Source organism: Gymnodraco acuticeps, unplaced genomic scaffold (genome assembly GCF_902827175.1).
Source record: "Gymnodraco acuticeps unplaced genomic scaffold, fGymAcu1.1, whole genome shotgun sequence".
In the NCBI taxonomy this organism is placed as follows: Eukaryota; Metazoa; Chordata; class Actinopteri; order Perciformes; family Bathydraconidae; genus Gymnodraco; species Gymnodraco acuticeps.
The window spans coordinates 118,140-138,085 of NW_022989862.1; the positions used below are offsets into that span (position 1 = coordinate 118,140).

General features: G+C 40.1%; 1 protein-coding gene across 3 annotated transcripts; it reads left to right on the forward strand.

The window, feature by feature from the left end:
* The first annotated feature begins 104 nt into the window (after window positions 1-104).
* On the forward strand, window positions 105-19,769 carry zdhhc16b (zinc finger DHHC-type palmitoyltransferase 16b). 3 transcript variants are annotated; one of them, XM_034241296.1, is made up of 10 exons: window positions 105-177; window positions 6,162-6,455; window positions 7,482-7,676; window positions 8,528-8,616; window positions 8,705-8,733; window positions 8,836-8,969; window positions 15,088-15,173; window positions 17,199-17,322; window positions 17,427-17,497; window positions 18,679-19,769. In XM_034241296.1, exons 2-10 carry the CDS (start codon window positions 6,198-6,200, stop codon window positions 18,779-18,781), a joined length of 1,089 nt encoding a protein of 362 aa, XP_034097187.1. In that variant the 5' UTR covers window positions 105-177; window positions 6,162-6,197; the 3' UTR covers window positions 18,782-19,769. The 3 variants fall into 3 exon arrangements, with proteins under 3 accessions (XP_034097187.1, XP_034097195.1, XP_034097180.1); XM_034241304.1 differs by having other exon boundaries at window positions 106-177; window positions 6,162-6,323; XM_034241289.1 differs by lacking the exon at window positions 105-177 and having other exon boundaries at window positions 3,834-6,455.
* Window positions 19,770-19,946: the final 177 nt, after the last annotated feature.

The following is a 19,946-nucleotide window of genomic DNA, read 5'->3' on the forward strand; positions in this document are numbered from 1 at the left end:
TGTAGTCACCAGTTAAGCCGGAAGACGTTTATGTTTTTACCGCTGAGTAAACCTCTGTTTAACAAACGATCTTCACCGGTTCTCTGTAGCTGTACTCCTCTGCAGTCAGTGGAGACATGGCAGGTTAGCATGCTCATGACCTCACTGTAGAGCTTCTTCACCTCTTCACCTGACCAGGTACATCATGTCATAATGCCTACTTAAGTATGGGTTGCTATTCTGTTTATTTATTATGAATGACTCTTAATCGTGGAGGAAGGGTAGCAGTTAGCTGGAGGAAGCTAGCTGTTAGCTAACGGTGTATCATGACAGATTGAAGCTAATTGGAGAAAAGCTTTCTTCTTCTTCTACTGTTTTATTGTCTTCTTCTATCATTATAATGTGGATTTTTGTCAATTTTTCTTACCTCAATTGTCCATTTAGTTATTCGGTCCTCATCCGGACAAAGGTGATATTCACTGTGAGGTTTTATTACATGATAACAGCAGATTATGACTATCAACATCCTGCCTTAACATTGTTTTGTATATTTCACACAGTATGTAATCTTAACTACAGGAGTGAATGATTCAAGCTGAAGGGGAAGTTGTTACTGTCACATTAGGTCCAATTGGTTGATTTGTGTTTAATTAAATCAGATATTATTACATGTTACTTGTGACATACGAGCGACTTACATACTCAATACTGTGGGCAATCCCCACAGGAGCAATTTGGGGTGAAGTGTCTCAGGGACACAACGACATGCTGACTGCAGTGGGGATTGAACCTGTGCTCCCCTGATCCGAACACCCACTCACTGCGCCACACACCTCCCTATAGATAGAACTGTATGTTCAAAGAAAGTTCATCACATGACTGTAATGTGGCATTTTAACATGGAGCTATAAACTACTCAAGATAGTTACATCATAATATGGAGGTATAAAGTAAGCAGCACTTAGTAAATGAGTCAGAACATAGTATACAAATGTGTATTACTTCTTAAAGCTCTGATTGAGGTAATCAGATGTCTTGTTTGTTTTACAAGGAGTCCAACACCAATACATATTGAATTCACAGTGACATAAAGCAGCAAATCCCATTTTTTTTAAAAGTTTGGAACGGAGTAATGTCTGCCAAATTTGCTTGATTCACTGATTCATTGATTGTCAATTGTTTTGTGTTTTGATAAACCGGCTATTCAACTGGCTTTTGGTTTCAGCTCTACATAATAGAGAGGCGAAGTCCCGCCCATCTACCTCCGACCCATGGGACCTTATTTCTGAAAAATGATGCATTGAAGTCAATGGAGAGAGAAAGATTATCTTTCGATCCCGTTTGAATTGGGCCACGAATTACACATATGATGTTTGTCAATCTTAACAAATCATTTCCATGTAAAAAAAAGTCACAGTTTGTGGTAAAACTGTTGAAATATAAGACTATGAAAAATACGCAACTAGAAAGACTACAAATCCCAGAATCCCGGTCCCGCATGCTGGCTCTTAGGAACCGACTAACTCCCCTTGTGTGCAGTGGCGTGCACAGACATTTATAGGGGCAGGTGCTCAAGAGAAAAAAAAGGGCACCTTCTGAGTCGTCGTGGCGGTGGCGCCGAAATTGTGCGCTCCGAAATTGTGCGCAAAAATTTGCCGGATAATGGCGGATTATGTTAGTTTATTTTCGGTTTTTGGTTACTTTATTTCGGTGTTAGGGTTATGTTATTTAATTCTTATTTTTGCCTGATTTTACTGATTTATTATCAAAAAATTAATTATTTTAACATTTATTTGTATTATTCTAAATGACTTAGGGGGGTCCAATCTGAAGCTAAGGGGGGGACGAAATCCCCCCCCCCCCCCCCCCCCGGGATTGACGCCCCTGGTGGAACCGCCGGCTGCCTTAGTAGTGTGAGATTTATTAAAGGCACATCTTGTATGTCGTAATTGCATATATATTTATTTCAATAACCATATGCTGTCTGATGCAGATGCCTATCTAAAACAAATCAGATAGTAGGCTTACTAGCTTCTACTCGCTAAAGCAACTGTAGTCAGGGATGCAAACTCATCAGGTATGAAAAAGGTGACAAGGATCCGAGCCCCCCGACCCCACGGAATATCGGCTTTAAAATGAGGAATAACAGAGGATTTTAGCTGTCAGAACAACTAACGCAGCAGGTAATAATAACAGAAACGCCAAAGAGTTACATCTAATAGAAATATATAAAAGCATTTATTTTAATTGTGTAGCAGTCAGTTTATAATTTTGGCTGTTGAGCATTTTGAAAATGTATTTTCATGCCTCTTAGTATTTTTATAATACTTTTCTACTTTCACTTGAGGAACATTTTGAATGCAGGACTTTTACTGTAACAGAGTATTCCTACACTCTGGTACTTCTACTTTTACTCAAGTACAAGATCTGAGTACTTCTACTTTTACTCAAGTACAAGATCTGAGTACTTCTACGTTTATTAAGTACAAGATCTGAGTACTTCTACTAAAGTACAAGATCTGAGTATACTTCTACTTTTACTCTAGTAGCCTACAATCTCTATACTTATACCACCTCTGTTTATAGCCTATGAAAAAAACTATTAGAAAACGAAGGCTAAAGCTAACGTTAGCAGATAGTGACAATGATATTGCGACAGAAAAACGTTCCAGTTCACATCACGCACTGCCGCTCTGCTCTGAACACCTGAACGGCCCGTTCTAACAGCTGTTCACCAGCGGCTCAGTCCACAGTGACTCCGCACAGTTAACGAACACACCGTAGATAATGTAGCTGACCCTCATCCCGGAGCAGCAGAGTTCAGCCGGCCCGACAGGCAAGAAGACTCGAGCACACAGCTCGCGCTTCATATATTAAAAAAATAACACCATGCGCGTCATGATGGCACATAACAGCTCGCGACCGCAGATTATTTCGGCGATTAGATCAAATGTAAATTATGTTTGACGCAACTTTAGTTACATTTCCATGACTTTTCCAAAACTTTGGGAAAAATATTGTTTTCCATAACTTTTCCAGGGCCTGGAATTTGCATTTTGAATTTCCATGACTTTTCCAGGTTTTCAATGACCGTACGAACCCTGTATAGTTTAGCATCTGATTTAGGGGATTAAACAATACACTCATTGTTTTTGTTACCTGGTGGTTACTTGGTCGTCACTAGGGCACTATCGTGTTGCTGCGTGCTGCTGCACCACACACCCGCCGTGGCCTGTCTGACTGACTGACTGTCAGCTCTGCGCGCTGCGCGTTCACGTTGAGAGCAGGGAAGGGAGGGGTTGCAGCCAGAGCGCGTACGGGAGTGCCGCGGGGCACGTGTGGGGATGTCTGACAAAATTACAACGCGCATTTGGGGCATTGTTGTATATATATTAGAAGCTTTTAATCCAGAATTGATCGATGTTACCATGAGCCACATACAGTAAAAAACTGTAAAAACCGAACTTTCAAAAGGGCACATTGCTGTCAAGAGGGCAACACGGGCAGGTGCTCAAGCACTACCTAGAGTCTATGTGTGCACGTCTCTGCTTGTGTGTGTGTGTACAGCTCTCAACGCGCCCAGACTTGGAGTGATTTTCACCTCTTTTAATACTTTCCGCCTCATTCTGAAAGAAAGAAGTGAAATGTTTCAACGTGACGGCCGTCTTGGTGTGTGGTGCGAGACGGGAGATGTAGTTCATTGAGCGGTTTCACACACAACAAGTGTTACTTCACAGTTTTACGACACATTTTTTTTTTTTGACTTGCAAAATTATCTTTTAAATTGACAAACATCATATGTGTAATTCGTGGCACAATTCAAACGGAATCGAGAGATAATCTTTCTCTCCCCATCGACTTCAATACATACTTTTTCTGAAATAAGGTCCCATGGAGGAAAGGGAGGGACTTCGCCTCTATATTCTAAACATATCCTGGGCTCATTTTAGTTACTGTCATCATAAACTAATGTATCTTTCACACAGCTTTAATTATATGTTTTTAATTAGGTGCATTTTTTTATTCATAGTTTTCTAACTTAATTATAAGAGACAGAAAATGCAGGCTGATTATTTGGATCATTCAACTATTTTTATCAATTTCTTTCATGGTAAAAATGGGCTTTTACAGATTAATATGGATTATTACACTGATGTTATAGCATTAATAATGAGGCGCATGAAACCCATTATAAGGAAAGCAAGAGAAACAGTGTCATCAGGTGTCACATTGACGTCACATATTATGCGAGATGACCTAATTTGAACCTAATAGGGAGGCGTGTGGCGCAGTGGATTAGTGCGTTGGTGTTTGGATCAGGGGGGCGCAGGTTCAAACCCCACTGCAGTCAGCATGTCGTTGTGTCCCTGAGTCACTTGACCCCAAATCGCTCCTGTGGGGATCGCCCACAGTATTGAGTATGTAAGTCGCTTTGGATAAAAGCGTCTAACAAGTAACATGTAATGTAATGCACTCTAGGCATTTTTAATTGATACTGTAGTAATTGAGTTTAAGTAGCATCTGAAACAGGTGGTTGTTGACCGGCCTGACCCTCACTGCCTAATAAAGGACCCCTGATTAGTGTCTCTCATTATTAATGCCGACCCGAACAAGCCTTGTCTGTGTAACCAATACTCACTTTCATGAAATGGATCAGGTTTTATTTCCTTCTTGCTTAAGACATTCATCCTGTTGCATTTCCCTCTTACAGAGTTACCTCTCTGCATCTCCACGGCAAGTTTCTAACAACTGCTTGGCCTCGAGATGTGGATTTGCTGTGAATGATTAACAGGAGACTGATGGGCATTACTCGTTGAATATCTGTTCTGCCTATTCGACCCAAACAACCCCCAAAACCAAGATCCTCAATCTTTATTATAGGCCTGTCAGATAGACAATATTTGAGCAAGTCATACATGCGAAAACAATATTTTTGGTATTTTAAGACCAGTTTATGCCTCTAATGTAATGTTTTATGCCTATTAAAACAATGTAATAGCATAGAAACACAGGCTTTCAAAGTGTAATGAACTTTGAATTCCTAGGAATATTCAACATGTCGTTTTACTTCTGAATTATTAACAGGAGACGTTTAATTGGTAGGCGCTGATGGGCGTTACTCACCAAATGTTGAATATCTGTTCTGCCTACTCGACCCAAACAACCCCCAAAACCAAGATCCTTAATCTTTATTATAGGCCTGTCAGATAGATGATTTAGGAGCAAGTTATTGTCCCAAAAAGACACGCGATAAACAATGTAATTGGTATTTTTAGACCATTTTCTGCCACTAATGTAATGTTTTATGCCTATTAAAACAATGTAATAGCATAGAAATACAGGCTTTCAAACAGTAATGAACTTCTAATTCTTAGGAATAGTCCAAAATTGAATTGGAAACAAAAATAAGTCGCTAACAAAAGTGTTCCAGTTCATTTCCATATAGTTACTATAAGTTGATGGCATACAAATGGCCTGGAGATGTAGATTTGCTCTGAATTATTAACAGGAGACGTTAATTGGTAGGCGCTGATGGGCGTTTGAGCAAGTTATAAATGCGATAATCAATATAATTGGTATTTTAAGACCATTTTATGCGACTAATATATTGTTTTATGACAATTAAAACAATGTAATAGCATAAAAATACAGGCTTTCAAAGAGTAATGAACTTTTGTTTAATTGGTAGGTGCTGATGGGCATAACTCACCAAATGTTGAATATCTGTTCTGCCTACTTGACCCAAACAACCCCCAAAACCAAGATCCTTAATCTTTAACATAAACCTGTCAGATAGATAATTTAGGAGCAAGTTATTGTCCCAAAAATATAATGTTTTATGACTAATCATACAAAGTTATAGCATAGAAATACAGGCTTTCAAAGAGTAATGAACTTTTAATTCCTAGGAATATTCAAAATGTCGCTTTGCCTCTGAATTATTAACAGGAGACGTTTAATTGGTAGGTGCTGATGGGCGTTACCTGAGAGCCTGGCCTTGTTTTCTGTGACTGACATGTGTCGCAGAACTTGAATTGAGCTTTTTTTCGAGGGGTGGAGGTCCCACTACTTGAAGGATATCAATGGAAAACTCCGTCATGCTGCGCTACGAAGAGCTGCTGTTTTACGCCGCCTGTGTTTGTAACTGCTGGACCGTGTGTCTGTGTGTGTGTGTGTGTCAGAGTGTGTGTAGGAAAGGTGGTGGTGGTGGTGGTGGTATGGGCAGCAGCTGGAGGTGGCATCTCTCCCGCACCATGAGGCTGGCGATGCGTTGGTGCCGAGGCCCACAGAGGGGGGGTGGATGCGGGGGAAACAGACCCTGGATCAGCGGGCGGTGTTTTGAGGTGTGGAGCTACAGCAAGATGCTGCTCAGGTCTCTGTACTTCAACAGCCTCACCAACGCTGACACTCTGCTGGACTGTGCCTTCGAACCAGTCTACTGGATTGTGGATAATGTGACCCGCTGGTTCGGAGTGGTGAGCTGTTGGATATCTATTTGTTCCTATTTGACCCCAAAACAACCCCCCAAAAAACATGATCCTCAATCTTAAACGTAGGTCTGTTAGATGGATCATTTTTTTTGTCGAGTGATTTATTGTCTAAGAAATAATTGCGATTTATATGCCTATATGCTTTTTTTTTAAAGTGTGATTTGGAACGGGTAAAAAATAAGTTGCTTACTTAAAGTGTATCGAGTTCATATTAATATATTGATTATAAATTGATAGCATTAAAAATGAGCGAGTTCATTTTGATGCATTGTACAAGACGACGAAAAACGTAAACATGGTCAAAACCATACAATAATACAATTATGTGAATTTTTTTTGTGTAATGTTGTTAGCCTAAAATGATCGAGTTAATGTCACGGTTGTACAATCAGAATTACGTGAATTTTTTTAAGTAATGTCCGTACATATGTTGATAGCGTAAAAATGATGATGTTCTTGTCCATATATCATACAGTAAGTGTGTGACGTAAGAATTATCATTGTTGTTTCCGTATATCGTACGATAAGTCAAAAAACCATAATGTTGTACGTTTAGTCTATTACGTTAAAAATGATCGAGGTGATGACGATCTAACGATAAGTCAATAACGTAAAAAATATGGAGGCGATGTAAATAATTTGTACAATGAGTCGATGACCTAAAAATGGTGAAGCTAATGTCCATTTATCGTACAATAAGTCAACAATCATGTCCCTATATTGTACGGTAAGTGTATAACTCGAGAATGATCAGTGTTGTTTCCGTATATCGTACGATAAGTCAAAAAAGGTAAAAATAATCGAGTTCATTTCCATGTTTCGTATGTTTAGTCTATTACGTTAAAATGACATAAGCAATGACAATCTTTTTAAGGATAAGTCCATTTCGTCGAAGTAAATAATTCAAGGTCAATCAAGATTATGAAAAATCCTAATATCGTAAAAAAGTCGATAACAAATGGTCAACATCGTACGATAAGTCGTGATTATTTCTCTCTCTTTCTCTCTCAGGTGTTCGTCTGCCTCGTCATCCTGCTGACCACCTCAGTTGTGGTCATCATCTACCTGTTCGTTTTACCCACAATCCTCAGCACCTACCCTCTGTACATGATCGTGTGGCACCTCTGCTACGGCCACTGGCTCCTCGTCATGGTGGTCTTCCATTACTACAAGGCCACCACAACAGCAGCAGGAAGCCCACCCAAGGTTCAAGACCAGATTTATGTTACCAATGTTATGTTAAATGTTTGTTGTTTGTTTTTCATGTATTGATATTTGTCTATGTTGATGTTACACATGGAGCTGCTGTGATGCAAGTCCAATTTCAGACTTGATCTGAACATTAAAGTATTATCGTATCGTATACTGCAATACAGTTCAGCTGAAGGGGTTTTAAATCATTCTTTACATGTTGGTCTTTCTGTGGTAGTAGCTAAGAATTGCTACGGTGGCCCTGAGAGCTCAAAACAAGGCAAATTGAGAGAACATACAAAAAAAACAACTTTCAAAATGTGACATCGTGAAGCATTTAGAAACACAACTGTTTCCAGGGGACAAAATAAGGTGATGCACACGCAGCAATGTCTGTGTTTGTGCCTTGAGAAGTTCATAAAGTCGGCTTTACGTCAATTTAGTTCGAAAAATCTAAAATAAAATATAAGGATGTTATTTTCACCTCCAAAGTTTTGTTTTTCCGTTTATTTTTTGTTTGATTGTCAGAATGATTACGGTAAAACTACTACCATAAATGTCTTGAAACTTGGTGGAAGGGTCAAGCATGGGGCAATTCAAAACATATTGAAATTTAGAGCAAATACTTATTTGTCTTCAATATTTCTTGATCGAAGAGACATTGGAGGAATTTCAGCTTTCCTAATGGCGTTATAGTTTGACCTACTTTGCTGTTTGAGCTCTCAGGGCCACCGTATCTTTGTTATAGATATATATTTGGTATTTTGTTTGTATTTCTTTCTACTTCTGCTACAAGGTGACACTCTTGTTTAGATTGATTTCTGTTCTTAGACGGTAACACATCCTCCTTTGTTTTTGTTTGTTAGGAGAAAACTCAGATTCCAGCGGTGTCCATCTGTAAGAAATGCATCACTCCCAAACCTCCCAGGACGCACCACTGCAGCATCTGCAACCAGTGAGATCATTAAAATAACACTTCTCATCTAAAGAGTAAGCCAGTCTTTGTCTTTTTAATTGAATTTGAACTTTCGTTAATATTACAGGTGTGTTTTGAAGATGGACCACCACTGCCGTATCCTTTCCACAAGAAACACATTTGTTTTTAACTCAAAAGAAGATGCTTTTTAAAGTGTTAATTCCCACTGTATACACATTTCCCTGAGCGTGTTTCCAGCCTGGTTGAATAACTGCGTGGGTCACTTCAACCACCGCTACTTCCTCTCCTTCTGCCTCTACACGACGCTGGGCTGCGTGTACTGCAGCATCAGCAGCAAGGACATGTTCCTAGACGCCTACAACACCATAGAGGTGAGGCAGAGAGTAGTACTTCCTGGGTGTGGGTTACATATCGTATGTGTTGAGGCTTGTTCTAAATCGGGTGTAGTGACAGACACAACACGTGTGTCACATGGTTTTGTATCTGGAAAAACAAAGTGAAGCAAAAGGCGAGTTTATAGCCATTAAAGGTCACCTATTATGCAAAATCCACTTCTTCATGTCTCTTCTACATCAACATGTGTCCCCTCTTCTTCATGTCTCTTCTACATCAACATGTGTCCCCTCTTCTTCATGTCTCTTCTACATCAACATGTGTCCCCTCTTCTTCATGTCTCTTCTACATCAACATGTGTCCCCTCTTCTTCATGTCTCTTCTACATCAACATGTGTCTCCTCTTCTTCATGTCTCTTCTACATCAACATGTGTCCCCTCTTCTTCGTGTCTCTTCTACATCAACATGTGTCCCCTCTTCTTCGTGTCTCTTCTACATCAACATGTGTCCCCTCTTCTTCATGTCTCTTCTACATCAACATGTGTCCCCTCTGTGGAAAGAGACTCTGAAAGTTTCAGGAACAAAGATTCTCTCTCTTTTTTTGTAACCATTAGCCAATCAGCAACTAAGGTAAACCCCCCCCCCCCCCCCCCCCCCCCCCCCACCTTATCACCTGAATCTCCTCCTAGAGCACCAATAGGCGCACCAAGTACTTCTCCCCGGAACTTTTATTTCCTGGAACTATCTACTAAATCGCGTTCACACCGGAATAAGTCCCTGAGGGAGCCGCTGGCGTCACTTCTTCTTCTTCTGCTTTGGCTTTACTGGCAGACCGCAAACCACTTCACGCCGTATACTGCCACCCGAAGTCCCCGGCCGGAAGTCCCCGGAGTTGGGGAAGGCTTCAGTAGAAGCTGCTGGGACTCCCAGCAGCTTCTACTGAAGCCTTCCGAGTAAATCGCCAGAACGCCGACACCTCCTCATCTCCACCGCTCCCATGTTTTTTTTTGTTGTGTTGCGCGGGGCTAATGCTAATAATGCTAATGCCAGCAAATACAATGGCGGCTTCACAAAACTTTTCCGAGTTTTACGGGGCGTGGTTTGCAATTCGCCCAGCCAATCAGAAATTGGAACCTTTTTCTCCCCAGGAAAGTACCTGCTCTCTAGCAGGGACTAAAAAGGGGGTGAAAAGGTTCGCAAAAAAAAGTTCTAGTTCCAGATCTTTTTGGTGTGAACGCAAAATCCCAGGAACTATCGGAACTATTCCTGGGAAAAGTACTCCGGTGTGAAAGCGCCTATTGTGTTATTTGTAACCAAATGTCTCTCAGAGGGGCGTGGGGAGGGGCTCCTTATTTTCATCTAAAGTAACAGACAGAGAATCAGCACTTTGGAAACAGGGCTGAAACAGAGGGGATTATGGGTAATGCTGCAATGATCTGTTTGGTGTTTCAGCCAATCAGAGACAGGTTATGTATATATCTGAGACCTATGATATATTGATGAAAAACTGGATAATAGGGGACCTTTAAATTCAGAACGGTAATGGAAGGTCCCAGACTCTAGTTTGGAGAAGACGGACAAACTAGTCCCTTTGTTTCTGTGGTACATTTTATACGAGGCATTACGGTAAGAGCGTGTGACAACTGACTTCAGAATAAAAGCGACATCTGGTCAACGTGGTTCGCAAGTCCTTCTTTCAATAATTACAAAAAATGTGATAAATGAAATATCAATCAGGTAAATAATGAGTCAAAGTCAATAAAGAGTGCATTTCCACAGACTTCAAAATGTTTGCAGTCACCTAAAAATTGTAATTGTAGAAAATATCAAAACATTCATAATTCAAAGTGAGTTTCAAATTAAAAGCACCTTTTAAAATAAACAAATGAAATAGCCATGTTCCCTCTAAATTCTGATGTGAGACCAGAAGGATCATGTTAGTAAAATCATATGAAAGGGTAATAAAACATTTAACTGTTAAGATAATATAAAGAAACAATGAAGATATTGAGGCTACTGTCCCCTGATAAAACCGGCTGTGTTGTTGCTGCTAATGGTATCCTACACTTAAGACTGTTGTCAGTCTAAGTAGCGATGACAAGATGTTTTGCTGGGTGGCATCTGTTAGACGCAGATGAGGTCAGATGAGGTCAGAGAAGCTCAGATGGCACACGAGGAAACAGGAGACAGGAAGAGGATCTGAGCTTTCTCTCATATCAAAGGTTGAGCAGCAGCAGGTAAACAAACAGCGTGAGGGCTCTGAGTACAAATTAGCTGAAAGTTTAGAAGTCCTCGCCTCCCGAAGACCACTTCACGAGGAACAGGATCCAGATTGTTGGACTCGTAGCATACCTGTAGTCTTGAAGCAGAGCCAAAATTAAAGAAAGGAAACCCTGAGAGGCAAAAATAATATCAGTGATCACATTTTTTTGTTTCAGCTAAATTGTCTTTCCCCCCGTTTCTATGACTTAAAGGGGGCCTATCATGCAAAATGCACTTTTTTATGTCTTTTATTCATAAATATGTGTCCCCGGTGTGTCGGGGAACTCACGCAGCGTCAGGAAATAAAACCCTCTCTCTTTTCCTCCGTACCCAAATCTCTAAAAACGGGGAACAACGGAGCTGATCCAGATTTGCGTCCGATATGACGTAATATCTGAAATGTGGACCCACGGCCCAATCAGAAACGTTGCTATCAGAAACAATGCCCGACTGTTTTGGACGTAATATGGTCGGTGTTTACATTAGCATCGCTAACACTCAGAGCTAACCTGTACTGGAGAGCATGTATGTGAAGAAGCAGGAAGTAAAAAGGAACTCACCTTGTGGTATAACCAGCAAGAGAGAAAGCCTTTGAGCTCCAAACTGTTTCAGAGAGAATCCTTGATAATCCATGATATGGCGTTTCATCACGGCAGCATTTAGTTTAGGCAGTAGCTGCCGGGTCCCCATGAGCTCAGCCCCTCCTTTTTTATTTTTTAAAGCTTTATACCCAAATCAGCACTTTTGAAACAGGAAGTGAAATCGAGGGATATGAGGCATGGCTAGAATGGGTGATCTGTTTGGTATTTTGAGCAAAACACTTCATAGACATGTTTTGTATATATCTGAGGCCTATGCTATTGCCTAAAGATAGCATGATAGGTGACCTTTAAGAACATGTAAAAAAAAGAAGAGGTATATATAAAGAAGTATAATCTTAGAAATCTTAGAAAATACTCACAAAGAAATCAAGTAATTACGAATTTCCAAGTGTTTCTATCCCATTTTGTGCACTTTAGACACAAGGTATCTGTGTTGTCTGTTAGCATGTTATGTCAAATAGCTGTCATTGCTTTTTTTTGGCTGAAAATGTATTTTAGTCGGTGCTAATCAAGCGCTTTTAGTCCTGTTGACATTTGATGTTGGACTCGTAGCGTACCCGAAAGCACAGTTTTGAATCAGAGCCAACATTTAAAGGTGAAACCTTGAGAGGCGAGGGAAACAAATAATATCCGTGATCAAATTTATTTTTGTTTGAGCTAAATTGTATTGTTCCCGTGCTCATGACTTAAAGGTGGGGTAGGTAAGTTTGAGAAACCGGCTCGAGATACACTTTTTGTTATATTCCATGGAATGCTCTTAACATCCCGATAGCCATGAATATCTGAAGTGCTTCAATCCATAAATAAATATCATCTGTGGTGCCAGGGCCGGACTGGGACAATAAGTCAGGCCGGGAATTATACACCCAGCCAGGCCACTACCAGTTTTTTGTGCCATTTTGCTGGATTTATTTGTCAATATTTACAGCGTTGCTGCCCGTAGTGATAGCCCTCTAAATCTACTACCCAAAAATAAACATATGGACATGGGTTACTATTTAAAAAAAATGTGCAAATCTATTTAGGAACGTTTGTGAACATATTTTAAGTGGGGGTGGACCTCAACTCCTATAGGGGGGTCCGGGGGCATGCTCCTCCGGTAAGATTTTTGTTTAATGTTGGACTTAAATGCATCAATCTGGTGCACTTTGAGGGGGAAATAAAGATACTACACCCATATGAAACATAACTGTATACATTTAAATAATCATAAAATCATAAGAACATGGCCATAACCAATAACATACCATATCCAATATGGAAAAACATTGAAACTTGTTTATTTATTTGTTTTTGGTTCATTTATAGTTGTGAGTGTGTCTGGGCTCCTGAACCAGCCTCTCCTGTCTCCCCCCTCTCTCCTGTCTCCCTCCTCTCCCCCTGCTCCTCTTTGAGGCAGCAGCAAAGACTAGTTTTAGCTCTCAACAAGTTTTAATAGTTTATCTTACCTTTTTTCACCTAGTTAACGTTTTTATTTTTTTTATTATTCATGCATATTTTACTAATCACTCCCCCCTCAAATGGAAATATGTGTTTACATAAATGGTGACCAAACCGTTTGTGACCCACAGAGATAACTTAGACTAAGTTAACTATCTAAACACTCAGAGAGTCCTTTACCTCACCTGAGCTGAGGTTATCAGTCTCTCAGTCTGACAGCAGAGGACTCTCCTCCACCTTATATCCGTTAGCGCAGCTAGCTAGCACCAGATGCTAACAACAACAACAATACACGTAACCGGTGCGCGTGCTTTATCTCACTCGCTCGCGCCACACATAACACACACCCTCCCGAGCTTGAATGACACACAGAGACCAATCGAGGGCATTAGTATGATCTGTATGAAAGTGGCCATGTCGGCAGGCCACATCATGTAGACAGCCAGTCACCCTCTGTGAGGCAGAGTCAGACCCACATTTGCGCAGCGTTGCGTTCACAATACATAGACCTACATAAAAAAAAAAAAGTCCTCAGACCAGCAGGCCACTTAGCAGGCCAGGCCATCGGGAAACCTCCCGGTCCTCCCGATGGCCAGTCCGGGCCTGTGTGGTGCTGTAAAAAGCACGACCAATCATATGAGCCTGCCCGGCTAAAGTAACTGGATGGCCTACCTGCCTGTCAGCCTTCCATCTGGGCACAAACTTATCTCGTGCTCTCATTGGTCATGTGCGCGTTCGTGTGTGTTGGAGGCGGGGCTCTGTGAGGAAGTGGCAGATTTTTTCCGGCTGTTATTTTCTAATTCTAGCGCACTCGAGCTGCTTTCTCCAAAAGTACCTACCCCACCTTTAAGAACATGGAAAAAAAGAGGTTTCACAAGTATAATCTTTCAAAGTTCCTTCTCTCATGTGATTATTGTTAAGTTGTATGGAAACAGGTATAAGAAAATGTGCAGGAAATATATCCTACACATTTCTGAATCTTAGAAAATACTCTCAAAGAAATCAAGTAATTACTAGTTTCCAAGTGTTTCTCTCCCATGTTGTCTGTTAGCATGTTATGTAAAATAGCTGTCATTGCTTTTTCTTTGGCTGAAAATGTATTTTAGTCGGTGCTAATCAAGAGCTTTTAGTCCTGTTAAAGGTAGGGTAGGTAAGAATGGAGAAACCAGCTCGAGTGCGCTAGAATTTGAAAATACACAGCCGGAACAAATCTGCCACTTCCTTACAGAGCCCCTCCTCCAACACACACGGACGCGCACATGACCAATGAGGGCACGAGATAAGTTTGTGCCCAGATGGAAGGCTGACAGGCAGGTAGGCCATCCAGTTACTTTAGCCGGCTCAGATGATTGGTCGTGCTTTTTACAGCGCCACGGCTTCCACTGATGACATTTGTTTATGGATTTATTGTCAAAGCATTTAAGATATTCATTGCTATCGGGATGTTGAGAGCGTTTCTGAAGTGAATTACCTACCCCACCTTTAACATGTGATAGTGGTGCATTTCTGTGATAGTGATCATATTAAGTATTACAACAACAAACACCTTTTTTCACAGATGAAGGCAAGTTAGAAAATGTTCCTGTGAATACTTTAGTTCGTTTCACAGATTAAAAATACTAACATTTAAGGAATTTAGAAAAACTATCCTGTCCAAATCAAGAGAAAACTATTTAGATTTGACCTAAAAAAAGAAGAATAAGAATTGTTTTTCCCAATTTGGCTCTCAGGGCTTCCGTACCTCAGAAAGCAGCGAGCTAAATCCTCCTCGGATCAGAACAAGAAGTGAAATAAATCCATTTGTGACGACAGTATAAATATAATAACCGGATTATCTTTTGTCTTTTTCAGAGATACTACCAGACCCCTCCTCCCACCGAGCCCTACGTCGAGTCCACGGCTCACAAGAGCATCATCTTCCTCTGGGTGCTGACCAGGTGAGGAACGCTTTATAATTCCTCCATGTTTAATCGGATAAAGGTGGATAACAGACAGAGATGGCAAAAGTACACACATCCTTTCTTCAAGTAGAAGTACAGATACTCGTGTTTAAAAATACTCTGGTAAAAGTAGAAGTACTGACTAAACTTCTTTACTCAAGTGAAAGTAAAGAGGATTTGAAGTGTACTTCAGTAGAAAGTACCCATAACTAGCAGCTGTTTTAAAGAGTACCTGACCTCCCTTTATATTAATAGAACAATAATGTCATTGTTAGCTAATGAATGTTTCCATGCTGAACAACGGCAACATGACAACGTTTCCATTGGTCCCTCTTCTTTAGAGAAGACCAGGAAATGATGGATACACGGATCGTGTTCAAATCAATAGGCACGCAATGACTCTAAAGAATAATGATCACGCATCAAACACACATTCAGACTAAAGGAACCAGCTGTTTGGAAAATGAGAGAAGTAGAAAGTACAGGTATTTGTGTTCAACATGTAAGAAGTAGAAAGTACAGGTATTTGAGTTCAACATGTAAGAAGTAGAAAGTACAGGTATTTGTGTTCAACATGTAAGAAGTAGAAAGTACAGGTATTTGAGTTCAACATGGAAGAAGTAGAAAGTACAGGTATTTGAGTTCAACATGTAAGAAGTAGAAAGTACAGGTATTTGGGTTCAACATGTAAGAAGTAGAAAGTACAGGTATTTGTGTTCAACATGTAAGAAGTAGAAAGTACAGGTATTTGAGTTCAACATGTAAGAAGTAGAAAGTACAGGTATTTGAGTTCAACATGTAAGAAGTAGAAAGTACAGGTATTTGAGTTCAACATGTAAGAAGTAGAAAGTACAGGTATTTGTGTTCAACATGTAAGAAGTAGAAAGTACAGGTATTTGAGTTCAACATGTAAGAAGTAGAAAGTACAGGTATTTGTGTTCAACATGTAAGAAGTAGAAAGTACAGGTATTTGGGTTCAACATGTAAGAAGTAGAAAGTACAGGTATTTGTGTTCAACATGTAAGAAGTAGAAAGTACAGGTATTTGAGTTCAACATGTAAGAAGTAGAAAGTACAGGTATTTGTGTTCAACATGTAAGAAGTAGAAAGTACAGTTATTTGAGTTCAACATGGAAGAAGTAGAAAGTACAGGTATTTGGGTTCAACATGTAAGAAGTAGAAAGTACAGGTATTTGAGTTCAACATGTAAGAAGTAGAAAGTACAGGTATTTGAGTTCAACATGTAAGAAGTAGAAAGTACAGGTGTTTGTGTTCAACATGTAAGAAGTAGAAAGTACAGGTATTTGAGTTCAACACGTAAGAAGTAGAAAGTACAGGTATTTGTGTTCAACATGTAAGAAGTAGAAAGTACAGGTATTTGGGTTCAACATGTAAGAAGTAGAAAGTACAGGTATTTGGGTTCAACATGTAAGAAGTAGAAAGTACAGGTATTTGAGTTCAACATGTAAGAAGTAGAAAGTACAGGTATTTGGGTTCAACATGTAAGAAGTAGAAAGTACAGGTATTTGTGTTCAACATGTAAGAAGTAGAAAGTACAGGTATTTGTGTTCAACATGTAAGAAGTAGAAAGTACAGGTATTTGTGTTCAACATGTAAGAAGTAGAAAGTACAGGTATTTGGGTTCAACATGTAAGAAGTAGAAAGTACAGGTATTTGTGTTCAACATGTAAGAAGTAGAAAGTACAGGTATTTGTGTTCAAAATGTGAGAAGTAGAAAGTACAGGTATTTGTGTTCAACATGTGAGAAGTAGAAAGTACAGGTATTTGAGTTCAACATGTAAGAAGTAGAAAGTACAGGTATTTGAGTTCAACATGTAAGAAGTAGAAAGTACAGGTATTTGTGTTCAACATGTAAGAAGTCAAAGTAAAAAGTCGTCAGAAAAATAAGTAGTGGAGTAAAGTACTGATACCAAAAAAATGTACTTAAGTACAGTAACGAAGTATTTGTACTCCACTACTTCCCACCTCTGATGACAGAGCTCTTGATGTGTTCTCCCTGCAGCTCGGTGTCCGTGGCTCTGGGAGCTCTCAGCCTCTGGCACATGATCCTGATCAGCCGAGGAGAAACCAGCGTGGAGCGACACATCAACCACAAAGAGACCCGCCGGCTGAGGGACATCGGAAAGGTACCGCTGACGGAGTGAAATATATCAAACTATAGGCTTACATATCATTGGTATCTCTGCAGCTCTGGAGATGGTGTTTAAGTTTCTTGTGTTTTCTAACGCAGGTTTTCAAAAACCCATATCATCACGGGACGATGAACAACTGGAAGTTACTGCTGGGGGTGGAAAAAAGGAGGTGAGTTCAATTACGCAGGAAAATGTGATTAGAATTTAATTTATAGTTAATTACAGCACTAGCAGTTTAAAATTATATACCTCAATTTTGTATTATATATAATCATTTAGCTGTGGAAAAACAACATTGGGGATATGGTATAAATAGTATAATAAATGATTATAGTTTAATACTATATATTTTAAAAAACTAAATATTTAAAGAGTTTAGATTCTGAACATTGATGAATAGTTAGTATTAATGATCAGGACAGATGTCGGGTAAACATTTCACTAAGTTCAATTAAAGTAATATTAACATCTTTTTATGGGATTTTTCAACAGTTGTCCTCGAACTAAACAACCTTTTCTCAAAGATTTCCCTGTGTTTCAAAGTGATTTCAACATTTTCAGCAGGCACAATTCCTACTTAAAGGTCACCTATCATGCTATTTTTAGGCAATAGCATAGGTCTCAGATATATATAAATATATAAAAAACATGTCTATGAAGTGTTTTGCTCAAAATACCAAACAGATCACCCATTCTAGCCATGCCTCATATCCCTCTATTTCACTTCCTGTTTCAAAAGTGCTGATTTTGGGTATAAAGCTTTACAAAGATTGATAAAAGAGGAGGGGTCTGAGCTCATGCGGGACCCGGCAGCTACTGTCTAAACTAAATGCTGCCGTGATGAAACGCCATATCATGGATTATCAAGGATTCTCTCTGAAACAGTTTGGAGCTCAAAGGCTTTCTCTCTTGCCGGTTATACCACAAGGTGAGTTCCTTTTTACTTCCTGCTTCTTCACACACATGCTCTCCAGTACAGGTTAGCTCTGAGTGTTAGCGATGCTAATGTAAACACCGACCATATTACGTCCAAAACAGTCGGACATTGTTTCTGATTGGGCCGTGGGTCCACATTTCAGATATTACGTCATATCGGACGACAATCTGGATCAGCTCCGTTGTTCCCCGTTTTTAGAGATTTGGGTACGGAGGAAAAGAGAGAGGGTTTTATTTTCTGACGCTGCATGAGTTCCCTGACACACCGGGGACACATGTTTATGAATAACAGACATCAAAAAGTGCATTTTGCATGATAGGTCCCCTTTAAAGTGACTTTACCACAATTCCAGTTTGAATGTTTTTCAAATAAACAAATATGTGAATCCAGCTATTTTATCCTTCTGTCTTCAGTCACTGGTTCACCCGGGTCCTCCTGCCCTCCAGCCACCCCCCCAACGGAGACGGCATCCTGTGGGAGTTCAGCTTCAGCAGGAGAGACCCCATGGCCATCTGACCCTCACCTTTGAACCTTATCAACGAGCATTTACACCACAATCAGATCGGACAGAGAAGCTCCTGCAGCAACGAGGGGACAGAAGCTCTGTCGTTGCACCGTGTGAACAGGGGACTACATGAGGAAAACACTTGTTCTGAAGCTCCGTCATCCTTTCCCACCCGTCTCCATCTGAACACTTTGTCACCCTGCGACTGCAACGCTGACTTATTAGATTTATAAACGTTGCTGCTGGCCAGCACCGTTGTAAATCCCAAACTCACCCTCCTTTCCATTTGTAGTAGACACAAACAAATGACTTTGAGCACCTCAAATGTTGCACTGAGAGGAAAGCCTTTTTTTTTCTTCATACAATGTTTTTGTAAGATGACAGATGGAGGATAACGCAGATTTGGAGACCCCAATATCTACAGATACGGCACATTAAAGGTGCTCATGTTGAAGCTTCATCAAGATGGATAATGCAGCTCCTTTAATAATGTGGCACTGTGGATATTTGAGCCCGTAATAACGAGACTGACATCTTGAAATATTTTCAATGTTCATTTTGTTCTACATGTCCTGTGAGTGTTTAGATAACTGTCATTTTCAAGTTTACTTCTCTGCATGTTTACTTTGCCGTTGTGTTCAGTGCTAACGAGATTAAGAATCTGGTATCAAAAGAGAGCGAAAACCAAAAGATGTATTAACTTTTTTTTATTATGTTTTTCTGCTTTAGGTAAAGAAAGGAAAAACCGCACAGCATCTTTTTATCATCAACATTTCTGATAAATTGTTGTGTGCCTTGTTTGGTTAAAGTTGTGTGACATTCCTGATTTCTTTTTTAACGTGTTTGTACTGATAACTTAAAGATGGGTGATTGGACCCATAGTTGCCACAGAAACATGACGTACAGCTGTGATATCATGTGTAACCAATGAGAGCTGTGCTCCAGTTTCAAATGTAATTTGTCCTTTTTTTTTTTTTTAATAAAAAGTTTGATATTAAAGTGTTTTCTTCTCTATGTGAAGCTCCGTGGAGCCGTTCCTCACACACTCAATCTTTCCTCAGCTGCAGCTCCGCCGATTTCTCCTCCCTGAGACGGCGGGACGCCCGAGGCTGTGAGCAGTGAGCACACACACAAACTCCCAGCCAGGCTGCGGGTGTGTGTGTTCGGGCTGGGTTT

Excerpts from the sequence above, each read along its gene's own strand:
- zdhhc16b (XM_034241289.1), top strand. The coding sequence starts at position 6,063 with ATGGAAAACTCCGTCATGCTGCGCTACGAAGAGCTGCTGTTTTACGCC. Across the intron at positions 8,617-8,704 it reads CACTGCAGCATCTGCAACCA|GTGTGTTTTGAAGATGGACC; the intron begins GTGAGATCATTA and ends TTAATATTACAG. Across the intron at positions 8,734-8,835 it reads GAAGATGGACCACCACTGCC|CCTGGTTGAATAACTGCGTG; the intron begins GTATCCTTTCCA and ends GCGTGTTTCCAG.